At 38.1% G+C, this 12,603-nt stretch overlaps 1 protein-coding gene across 5 annotated transcripts in view; it reads right to left on the bottom strand.

Annotated features, from left to right (window-relative positions):
• The window catches only part of HHAT (hedgehog acyltransferase), a 147,005-nt gene that overhangs the window by 113,382 nt on the left and 21,020 nt on the right, over nt 1-12,603 (bottom strand). For 4 of the 5 annotated variants that reach the window (XM_063152137.1, XM_063152139.1, XM_063152134.1 and 1 more), the window contains one exon: nt 170-205. The exons of the other annotated variant lie outside the window; for it this stretch is intronic. In XM_063152137.1, the coding sequence (XP_063008207.1) occupies nt 170-205 (36 nt within the window). The remainder of the gene's footprint in view (nt 1-169; nt 206-12,603) is intronic. 5 annotated transcript variants of the gene reach the window in all.

The following is a 12,603-nucleotide window of genomic DNA, read 5'->3' as shown; positions in this document are numbered from 1 at the left end:
GCTTTGCTTGTGTGTGGCTCAGCTCTTAATTTCCCTACTAAACTGTTCTGTCATCCCACAACTCTTCTCAGTTTTACCCTTCCAATTGTCCCTCATGCCACTGTGGGGAGTGAATGTTTAACCTCAGCTGAGGTTTTGGGAGTGCAATTCAAAGCAAGTATTAGCTTACCTGACCAGAAAGCGATGCAGCCCAACGTCAAAACTTCTGTAAGGAAAAAAAATACACTAAATTTTAATTATTAAAAAACACTACTCTGTTGAGTTTTGTACAAACACTGTGTTTCAAAACAATAATACCAAATATAAAGTTACTAGAACTGAGGAAGCAAAGAGCAAAGGTGTAACACACAACTTCCTTTCTGTAATGATGTGTGGAATTTAAGATGATCATCATATGAAAAGATTTAGGTGCATGTTAAAAAGCTCACAAATCTCTTGTTGGAGTATTTATTCAATGAAGTGTTAACATTCAGAGTATTATAACACACATAAAGCACAAAATATGTATATACTGTTACTGGAAATAATGTAAGCATCCTAGTCACCAGTATATTTTCTATTATATGCAAGTAAATCCTGTGTGTAAAACTGCTGTGGAGTCTCTTTCCCCTTTTCTGCTCTGTACTGAAGTAAAACGTAAGGGACTGCCATGAATTCTCCCCACAATAAAGAATCATCAAAAACCCCTTATGTCTCCTTCAAATACAGAATTTCCAAGAACCAGACTTGGCAAGTGTGTTCCACTCACATCAGTAACGAAGTTAACTTTGAGGACTTCTGACAGTAAGTACAAGTTAGATCACATTAAATTACAAGAACCACATCTGAAATTTTCAGCCCAAACAACATACATTGACAGTAGCTGTCAACATTTCTTCCCCTTTTCTGGTTCCTCCTTCCTCAGGAGAACCAAGCTCATGAACAATGCACTGGCAAAGCCTTGACACTACAGAAAGGCATCTGCTGATTTGAGACATTTACCTAACATCTGAAGTATATGCCAGTTTTATGGGACTATCCATATAATCCCAGATTAGCTGTGTGCATCATGGCACAAATGGAAAATGCAAGTGTCTTATTCCCAGTACTGGACTTGCTCTAGAATGGGCTTATATTTCACATACACAGAAAACATTTTGGCACATACTAAGCTCTTGAGCATTCTGTTCTAAAAAACTAACTGGTCATTTTGAGTACAACACAGTTTATTGTCCTTGCTGTGTGCTGCTTTCTAACTGAAAGAGCAAGAGAAATCATCAGATTGTTAATGGCATCCTGATAACAGCAGACAGATAATGAGCTGCAGAAATTCTAGGAGTTAACAGGGAAGGAAACTCCACTTGTTCAGCAGAGTAGATAGGAGAGCAATGAATTTCTCACTGAAAAGCTGCCTTGCAACAGAAAAACATCCTGCCAGAAACATGTACCTGGTCATCATTAAATCTGTATTTTTCATAACCCTTTCCTGAAATCATTCCACCTTTTATATTACTGTGCAATTAAACTGCATGAAGTGCATACAGTTATCTTTCTGCATTCTTCCTGCCTGGATACATACAGTTTTGGCTCCCTCTCTTCACTAAAACATTCTGTGTGGTACAGACAGTTTTCTGTACTGGAGCTGGACACAGTCTGTATTTTTAGCTCTGAAAACCTTTTCTTCCTAAGACCAAGCACTCAGAACATTTGTGCTGGGAAGGGGAGAAGAAACTTGCACAGTTTCAGGAGAGAGCTGTATGCTAAACAGCCACCTTGCACATCTTCAGCCAGGCTGATCTTTTCAAGCTCTCCCAGCTGCTCTCCATGGCAATCACCAAACCTGCTCCAGTCTCTGACAGGACACACACACCAAGCTGCTTGTGGACAGGGATGTGGAACATAAAAATATCACTGTTTTTGACAATGAACCAAAAGCCAAAGGACGTGGCTTACCAAAAGCAAGAAAAGTGAATGGTCCTGCTAACTTGAGATATCAGAGCTGAAGGAGACTGGGGTGGACAAAGCTGAGGCAGAGTAGGTTTAGACAGGGAAGGAAACAAGACAGTTTGCTGTAGATGCCGTGACATGCCACCTTTTCCCTCATTTTTCACTCTTTTCAAAACATCATTTTAAAAGCATATATACTGATATAAAACATATATCTAAAACACCTGATATTAGAAAAGTTTTATAAGTTTATTTCATAGGGGCTTTAGCTATTGGATATTTCATGGAAATATTTTTAATAAGTATTAAAAATAAACATGCATAGAACCAATTATAATAAATAAGAAGGAAAATTTATCAGAGCCTCACTAGATATAATTTAGCATACACAAACAGGGCCTATTATTCCTCAGTTTGATTTTGTACTGATATATTTCAAGAGTCTACCCAAGATCCTGGATTCTGAACAGTGTAAGCAGCCCTTTAAGATATAACTACACTATGACCAACAGAATTTTTACATTATACAGCATAGTCTGAGTGTGCAGTTACATCTTAAAGACACTTTGAGACAGTATCATTGATTAGTTCCAAAAGCAAGAATATCAAGGATGAACAAGTTCACACTGTAAATGGGAGAAATGGCTGCATTACTTAAGGCTATGGGTATTGTCTACAGACACCTGGGATAATGAATAGAAACATTGTGCAAGGCAAAAACACTGAAAGAAAGAATTATGGGAGACTGATTTTGACAAAATATTACTACAGACACTTTTTACTATTTTTCTCTTTCATATTTAAATACACACTGCAGTTAAGTCCACAAGTAAAGTGAAAATATGGTGAAGCAGCAATGGAAACTGATTTAGTAGATGCAATTAATCCCTCCATTCTTAGATGGAAATGTTAGAAAGAGGTAAAAGAGGGTTTGTACAGCAGTGTTAAGGCTGTAACTTGGGGTGAAATAAGAAAGTTCATCAAATTAAAAAAGAGAACAAATAATCACAATGTATTTGCATTAAAAATTTCATAGTGATCCCTTCAACAGAGGACTCCACCCATAAGGCATAGCAGTGTCCCCCACAATCAGCATACAATTAGACCTGCCACATGCACACTGACAGGATTGTCTACTGCCTACAAAAGATGCCCATATTTACTTGATTTTAAAACAAAGTTTATAACCAACTTCACACAATTTGTTAAATCCTGAAGTTCCCTGCAAAATACAGGATTTAGCTGGTAGTTCTTGCAATTTAGGGTGCCTCAGTCACATAAATTTCAGAAATGCCTCAGTTATGTAAGTTTCAGAAATGCTATAATGAGTGCAATTTTTCAAAATACATGGTTTCATTAAAGTCTAAAATAACAAGAGAAAGGATATCCTCAACTATATGAATAAAAAATTATTTACCAGTTAAATTCTCTACACTGCTCAAATGTCAATAGCTATATAGTATTTCAAATTTTGGAGAAATAAGTAAAATCTAGTTTATCAAAATAGCAATGGTCTTAGAACCAAGCAAAATCTTAACTAGCCAAAGGAACAATAAAAGGGAGACATATTTAACCTCAATTTCATAATCATTATAGACAGCACAGACAATTTGATGGCTATTTTCTTTATAAAAGCATCGCTAATTCTGCTCCTCTGTAAGGCAGTTTTAGATCACAGTTCTTACACAACTTTCATGCTTTTCTAAAGCATGGAAGCTCTAGTTTGATACAATTCAATGAAAAAATTACACATACAATCCCTCATCATCAAACTTGTCTTTTCCCAGTACATCAACTACAGACTGGTGACCAATAATATACATACACTAAACCAACAAAGACCTTTTTCAAAATACAATCTTTGAAAATGTATCTGCAGGAGAAAAATGTATGATTGCAGGCAGAGGCTTCAAAATTATTTGAGATGTGCAGTTTCTGCTCCAAAAGCTAAATGCATTATGCAATAACCTGTTTTCAATTTTCATTCAGAACAAAGATGATGAAGGAAAAATTTTAAGATTTTAAGCACATAGCATCCAGTGGATTGTTTATAATCCCAATTTCCACAAAACTGTGCATTCCTTTAGCTGAAGTCTAAATGCTGGTTCTTCAAAAGAAGAATTGTATGAGCCTCTAGTACACAGCTTTTCTATTCAATCAAGTGCACCACCCTATCGTATTTAAGGACTTGCCTAGATGAAAACTGCTACTCATTAGCTGTGTTAGGTACTACAATTCACAATTCCAGCCTGATGACTAAAGGACCCTGATCTCACAAGGTCTGATTGTGAGATCTCATTCCCAAGGGTTTACAATGATATAAAAAAATGTAAATACTGAACACATGCCAAGATTACAAGAATCAAAGTTAAGCCAGCTACTAGAGCCATATTTTATGAATCCAATTCCAATAATGTCAATTGCCTTACTCTGATTTTGTGCATCCATATTTTTAAGCCATATGCTGAAGAGAAACCAGTACAGCTTTATCTCCTGTCAGTTCTGCCCCAGGACTGCACACTATTCCTGGAAACAAAGTACAGCACAGGGTGCAGCATCATCCGGGAAGTGCTTGGCTAACCATGGACTTCAGAAAGATGTTCTGCAAGCAGTCAGTGCAGCAGCACTCAAAATCAGATAGTGGCCTGGTTCTTACTCTGGGCCCTACCTTCAGAGGAGTAGAGCTATGTAGATAGTTTGCCATTTGTAAAAAGAAAAATAAAATTTAGTAACGTAGATGGAGACAGGCAACTGTGACACTGTGTACCCACAGACTACACTGCATTGTAGACAGAAATATCCCAGACACCTTAAAAACAGTCATGTTGCCACTGAACATAAACAATTTTGAATGCAGAAAGGAATGGTGTAATTTCTATAAGCAGGACAGGAGCAAACAATATAATTACACTTAAATCTCTTCAAATCAGCCTGCTTGCCATTTATGGCAGTGATGAAATCCAACAAGTGGGTTATTTATTAGAGCTTCAGCACTCTGGGTATTCAACATCTCTTTAAAAAAGCATTGTAGGTGCTGCAATGTTTCAACAATGGTTCTTGGTCCTTTCTTTAAAATGTGGCTGAACCTGACACTAGGAAGTCAAACCCATTCCCATAGCCTCAGAGCAGCCTGTCCTATTGAACTGCAGAATTATTTGCAAGACTAGCACTTCCATTGGCTGTCTTTGCAAATAAATGTGGCATTTAGCCAGTGAGCTGCTGAGCAAGAGTCTCTCCCACACCAGAGTATTTTGCACTGGAGACTGAGGAGTCTGAGTGACAGCTGCCTTCACTGACACAGCACTCAAGCTGCTTCATTGCCCTTATTTTTGAGCAGCCCCTTACAGCAGGGATGCCCAAAAGACTCTGTAAAAAGAATTACCCTTTTTTCCCAGAACTGCTTTTCTGGATTCTCCTAGATCAGCTCATGCTTTAACCAATGCTGCCTGGGACAACCTCTCCAGCAGGCGACGCCTTAAAGATGAATGCTTCCAAATTTCAAATAATTACAAGTGTGCAATGTGAATCTGGAACAATTTTAGAGTCTTGTCTGAAGAGTTAGATTACTACCAGGAAAGCAGATACTAAAGCCTATATGCAGGTTTTGTAAGTGCTATTATTTAATGTCTCAATGAGTTATAAAACTCTGGTAAAACAAATACCCTGGAGGGGGTACAGCCTACCAAACAGAATAAGTATTTTTCAAGAAGTGACTGCCACCAATTGATTCACCATCATCTTGATTATTAAATAAACATCTAGGAAAGCCATCTCTATTTTTAAAAGACACTTTTGCCTGTCCATGGCTTGAATTCATTCCGTTTTCTGCAAGTTTGCTATAAAGGTGTAGGTTTCAGGTAAAGCTTGTTTCTTCAGTGACAAGCAGCACAATTCTTCTTCTAAATAACATAACTGCCTTCATACTTGAATACACTATTTAGAAAGCTGATGTACAACTTCAAATAGAAAAACAACAATTAAATTGTCACAGAAGATTTTGCAGGAGAGATAAACACAGTAAGCAAACTGAAAATATTCACTTAAACTGTGAATATTGTGTAGTAGTATTAGTTTTTTAAAATGAAGATAGAGATGCCTGATGAAAAATACAACCCAGTCCAATACAACAATCTGTTTGGATTTATCTGTTACCTAAATTCTGGAATAGACTTTTGGACACCAAGCCTTTAAAGTCACATTTTAACATTTTTCTGAGGACTCTTTTGCCACATACAAGGATGTTTTTGGAGCTCTCATTTTTGAGATCAGCCTTTCAATTTGTGCAAGACACTTGGTGAATTCCACCCACATACAGATTCCAGTCTGCCCACTGATATGGTATTGAAATCAGGAACAAATGCATATATGGAGCTCTTTTGGCATTCCTACCATTCCTCAAATCCTACAATTTCCTATGCTTCTCTACTCTTACCATGCCACTTAGAAAAAAACAATTCATAGCTTAATCCAATGATAAGATTCCTGTTTAAGAGAATTCAATGCTCTTGTGAACATTAAGATATTAAAAAATTGCTAAGCCTAGATCTCGAGCTTCAATGGACCCTTTTGTTTGCAAGCTTTGACTTTAACCATCTGCAATGCAGTAAACTCGTAGCTTTTATTTCAATGTAAAAATGTACCTAAGAGTAAAAATAAAAATCTATGCTATTTGAAAAAAAAATATGAAGACTGTCAATGCTTCCATATCATATTTTTGACAAACAATTTCTTGTTACAGCAATAATAAGCAGAACTTGTGTATGCATGAAGATACCTTTATCCTTCTGTGACACTTGCTTAAGGACCCTGGAATTTTAACACTTCATGCTTAGATAAAACACTTTGAATCCCTGTTGTGCTTCTTCCTGGAATGATTCAGCAGTATACCAACCTGCCTTTTGGTTCCCTCCATTACTAAAATAACCAAAGCTGCCACTGGGTTGTGCCTGCGCTGGATGCCTCCATGCAGAGGTTCCTGCTCAGTGCTGTAAGCGCTCTGTGGCACCAATATGGCAAATGCACCAACATTCATACTACTTCACAGAAACAGTCCTCTGTAAATGTCTGATCACTTTAAGGAAAAACCCTAAACATTTTATTTGGGAAGGATTTACTGCATAGCATCACAGGGAGAAATTAGGGCGTCCTGTACCCAGGAGAACGGTGGAAATCCACAGTGAAATCCTGACACCATCAAAATGAGCACAAAACCCTCACTGATTTCACGGGAAGCAGAAATATACCTGGACTGACTCTGGACAGTCTGTATAATGCAGAATACAGTCCAATTTCAGTGTGCATTTTGTTAGATACACTTTCATCTCCAAGTAGAAACTATTAGTAAGTCTCAAAGCTTCATCTGCACAGTTTTGCTTATTAGCTGGGAACTCAGGCTAGAGACCTGCATATTAAAATTAACCTACAATAAGACAGCCACAAGGAGAAAGCTCTTTTGAGGACCACAGAAAAACACTGCACAATGCTAGTGGCCTCCAGCCTACAAATTGAATTCATGACTTAATATGTTTTTTTGCTTTATTTCAGTTTAAATGCAGAACTTGTATTATATCAGAAAGCCTGAGGAAAGTTGTAATGATTCTAGGCAGTGACTCCTCCTCACCCCTGTAATCTCCTGGACAGAAAGAGAATCAGAATGTTCAGCAGGCATCAACCATTGGCAGTGTGAATGTAAATTGCACACAAGTCTGCCTACTTGGGAGGCTTTAAAATAACAAATTGGTTCTGTTTCTCACTTATCCAATCACTGGATCTTGGTGATACAGCTCAGCAAACACTTTTTTTAAAAAGCAAAGTCTCATTTGTATTCTGTTAATCTCTTCTAAAGCCCTTCAGAAGAAATATTACTTTAATTTTATACCTTCCCCAATTCTTCAAAAGCCTGTAGTAGCTCATGAAGAGTGGATGAAACCTAAAGCCCATTAGTGGCAAACTCCCATAGGGAAAGTTCTCCCTCAGTCTTTGTCACGTAGGACTCCTGCACTGCAGCGTGATGGTCCAATTACTGTGAGATCTCCATCCCTACTGCAAACACAGCAAACAAGTTTATTAACAGCCATTACTCATTTTCTACAGTAGTTGTGAGCAGGCCGAGTGCTGCTTGCCAAATGTGAGCAGCAGTAATAGTTTGTATCTACACAGAGCTCATATCAAATACAGTGAGCAATGAGCTTCAAGGTGAAAAGCAGCAGGTGGGTTTAGCGTGATTGTTACAAAACCCAGCAATTTCAAATTACAGCGACAATGCAGTCATTAGACAAATAAATTCCCAATAATTACGTAATTTAGATCCAAGAAGGATTAGGGTGCCTTATTACTCACTTATTTTACACTCCAGAGTAACAGATTTCTTTTTCTCTATTGAAGAGATTTAAGGAGCCTTTCAAAGGTTTGATATAACCAGCAAATTGAACTGCACAGTACAGTAGGTAACTGCAGTATGCACTAATTTAGCTGACATTGAAAGCAGTTAAATCTTTTCTCTTCACCAGTGAGAGAGAGTATGGCTAACCAGTCCAGAACTTTCATATGTTCAGATGAGATCTTAGCTGGGAATATCACAGATCAACACTCAGCTTTAAGCATCACCACAGTTAACAAAAAATGCAGTAAATCAGAGAGACTTACTTTTAAACTTTAAAATAAGTTATTCCACAATTAAAGATATGCACTAATTCTGCAACTAAATAGCCAAGTTTTTGGCAAGAAGTTGAAGTATTCAGATATTGCCAAGCAGGTGCTGCATTTAACTAACTATAATGTTAGTTATAGCTCCACAGCCTAAGGAGAGCTTTCCTTAACTCCAGCTGTCCATGCACATTGTGATTGTGGATTTAACACCAATTCATTCTGCTTAGGAACCACAGCAGTTGAAGAGGGCAAGAACATACAGGGAGATCTACCTTATGTTCACCTTTATGTATCCACAGAAGGAAGAAAAGCACTTTCCTTCCCAAGATTCACACTCAGCATCCTCAAAGACCACGTAAATATCTTCTCAAGAATGAAAACTTAATATTCTCTAAGTGTTTTAGAGCACACCACCTACCTCTCTAGGCACAAAAGCTTTCCATGACACAACTGGTCTTATGCATGTTATTTTTACTACTGATTTGGGATCTGAACCAGTGCACTTGTACAGACAGGACAAGAAACCTAATCCTATGACTTCAGTGTTGAAGCCTGTTAAAGTATGTCAGCTTCTGCACATTTTGGCAATAATCTTAACTTCAATAAAATTCTCCTTTACTCATGAGCACTAGGCTGTTGCAACACTGTGGGCATAACTGTATTTAGTCCAAATACCCTTTTAAATAATCTTTTTTCATATTTAAGATATCACCGCCAAAACACAGTAGGGAAAAGATGCATTTTGACTTTGGAATAGAAATGCTGCAGCATTAATATTTTGAAGTCAAAAACCAGTGAGAAGCTAGGCAATTAAAAGACATTTATTCTACCTGATACATTGTCTACAACATACTGGACAACTTCTTTCTCTGAAAATATCAAAGGGTAAAAATGTACCAGAAAAGACAATCCTCAACTCTAGAGGAAAGGGAAATATGCATAAGTATGTCCTTCCTTTTTTTGTCTCTAAGTTCCAGCTGCTCAGTACTTCCCATCACACACATGGGGTAGAGTGCTTTCAAAAACATAGCTGTCCAGAACTGTAGGACAAATACAAAACAAACCACCTGGAAAATACCTCATCCTCTTGAGGCTGACTGGTAGGCCTCTCCCAGCACTGAAAATTAGATTCTCTGGTCATAGCACAAGTAGGCTTGTCCTGGCTCTTATCCCCAGACTGACCCTGTCTCCAGGCACAGAACCTCAGAGGAGGGCTTTGGAAAGCAGCTGCTGCAACCCCTTCCACAGCAGGGTGGGCAGCAGGTGTGAGCCACAGATCTGATGTGCCATTCCAATTTCTACCAGGCTTTGGGTGATTCATGCTCAATCCCTCCTTCCATCTGCCATGGAGATGTGGAGTTTCTTTTCATTGCCTCTTTCTCCTTTCCTTATGCAAATTTTTCAAGGCTTGGTAACTTAACTACTCCTGAGGATACCTGTAATGTAAAGAAGTTTAACCTATCATCCTTCCTTTCTGCCCTGCAATTACCTCTAAATGACAGCCTGCACAACTGCAATTTGCTGTTATTACTAACATGTAATCAGAGAACTAAACTCATAGGAAGGAAAAATTTAAGGAGAAAAATCTATCTCCTGTTTCAGACCATCCATCAGCCTATCCAGAAACACCACAACAAAAGAGCACTACAAGACCCAAACAGAAGGAGTGAACCTTTCACCATTTGTTAGAGTACAAGCCCTAAACACACAAAGGCACATTACTCTGAGCCCAGAGGCAGGGATGTCATCCTGACTACAAGATCTGCAGCACAGCTACAGTTGCTATTGTTACACACAATTATGTTTGTGTTAACTTGTGCCAAACATTGGCTATTTGGGAATTTAGGGAGGCAAGCTTTCCAAGTCAAGCACTGACAGAAACTCCACTTCTGATCTTATTTAAATTACTTTAATGGTATTTTACAAAGCCTTTCAGCATCTTCTTGTTTTGATATACTTAACAAGCTAATTCCCAAGATTATTTATTGCACTGCTAAAAATCAGAAGCCCAAAGACCAGAAAGTACATGTCAAACTGGTTGAAACAATAGGAAGCACAGATGAAAATGCACTCAAGTAATTACTTTGCCTCTACAGGTCAGGAAGTCCATTTTCCTTTCTTAAATATCTATTTCAGTCCTCAGCATAAACTAATAGGCAATTGTAACAATACGATCAGGAGTTTAAGCCAGAAATAAAAGACAGTAAATTTTTGCAGCCTATTCATCATTCTGGAATTACTGCATGTGGTCACAGTGATCTTTTGTGCTCACACTCACACATAAGTGTCAGACTTGTCTTTTCCCAGAAAAATCCAAAACAAAGGGAAAAAATCCTGGCAATGTCTTTTTTGACAGACATACAAGGAATTGTTTCCAGAAGGAGGAAAGTTTCAGGATCAATAGTAAAATAGGCAAAAAGTACCAGGATGAGGAAGAAACAAATGCAAATAAATTCACATTTTTATCTGTAGATCTATTTTTCTACGGCATTATTATAGCCTAGAAAGTGATAAGACCATAGCAGACTGTAATCCATAATTTGAAGCAATTCACTGAGGCCTTGCACAAAGACCACTTCTTTTCATGTCAAGCAAATAATCTTAAGGAGTAACAAGGCCAGTAAACTAAACTAAATGGCAGACAATTTCTTGCAAATCATAACCCAGATGCCAATTTTGGATGTTACTGAGATATCATTGATATAAATTTAACTTGCTTGTATAGAACTGTGTGTGTCTGTACATGCCAAATACAGCCCTCCTAGTCCACCCCTTAGACATGCAAGAAAACCAGGGGCTGCCTAATGTCAGACTCTTGTCTGTCAAGAATCAGGGTGTTAAACACAGAGTAGAATCTAAAACTTAAAGCTTAAAAATGGTAGTTGAAAATGATCTGATCTTTATCACTGCATCTTTTATTTTCCTCTGGCAGCATTCTTCAACTTCATTTTCTTTAATCTAGATGAAATACTGTTTACAGTGAAATCTATGTTTCATATGCTACTCTGCCTGCCTTCTTGGAAAGCCTCTACTCTTGCTGAGACTAACCTACATTAAACATGCATCAAGTTTTAGCATACTTCATCCCCAACACATCTGTCTCCAAACTATTTTGGGATATTTGAGAATGACAAGATTTCAAGGTGGAAAGACAGAAGAAGTAATGGAATCACAGAATTACTTGGGTTTTAAAGACAATCTAGTTGCAATGCCCCTGATACGTGTAAGAACAACTCTCACTAGACCAGGCTGATCAGGACACATCCAACCAACCTGGCCTTGAGCACTTCCAGGGACAGGGCATCCACAGCTTCTCTGGGCAACATATTCCAATGCCTCATCACCGTCTCACTAAAGAATTGCTTCTTACAATCTAATCTAAACCTCTCCTCTTTCACTTTAAAATCATTTCCCCTTGCCTATCACTACCTGCCTGCATAAAAAGGTCACTCTCCCTCTTTTTTATAAGCTCCCTTTAGGTACTGGAAGGCTGCAATGAGGTTTCCCTGGAACCTTCTCCAGGCTGAACCCAACTCTCTCAAACCATCTGCATAGCCAAGGTGCTCCAGCCCTGGAACATCATCAAGGTGTTGTGCTTCTGCACATTTCAGATCAGCCTATGACCAGAAGTAACTGTGGGGTTTATGTCATGCTGCTGCCACAGCATGGCAAAACATATCTAACTAATGTGTTCAACATTTGTGTTGCAGACCCATACCCCGTAACACTATAAAAAAAAAAAAATGGAAGCATGATTATTTTTCCATGAACAGCAGACAACTGTTATCCTAATTTACAAACTGACAAGTTCCTCTATGGAACACATTGCCAAGATAATTTACCAATATGTCAAATTTTACATAGGATTTAGTTATGTACTATCTTTTGTTTCTGTAGTTTCCAAGCCATTACTCCTCCACTAGGATATTTTTCCATTTTTCAATTTGTAAGTTTCAGCAGTAACACAACTACTTCTGGTTGCACTACACAATTCATCCCCCCATCTGAGAAGCTGTATGGCAAGCATCA

Source organism: Melospiza melodia, chromosome 3 (assembly GCF_035770615.1).
Source record: "Melospiza melodia melodia isolate bMelMel2 chromosome 3, bMelMel2.pri, whole genome shotgun sequence".
Taxonomy (NCBI): Eukaryota; Metazoa; Chordata; class Aves; order Passeriformes; family Passerellidae; genus Melospiza; species Melospiza melodia.
This window is presented reverse-complemented; position numbering and strand designations above follow the sequence as displayed.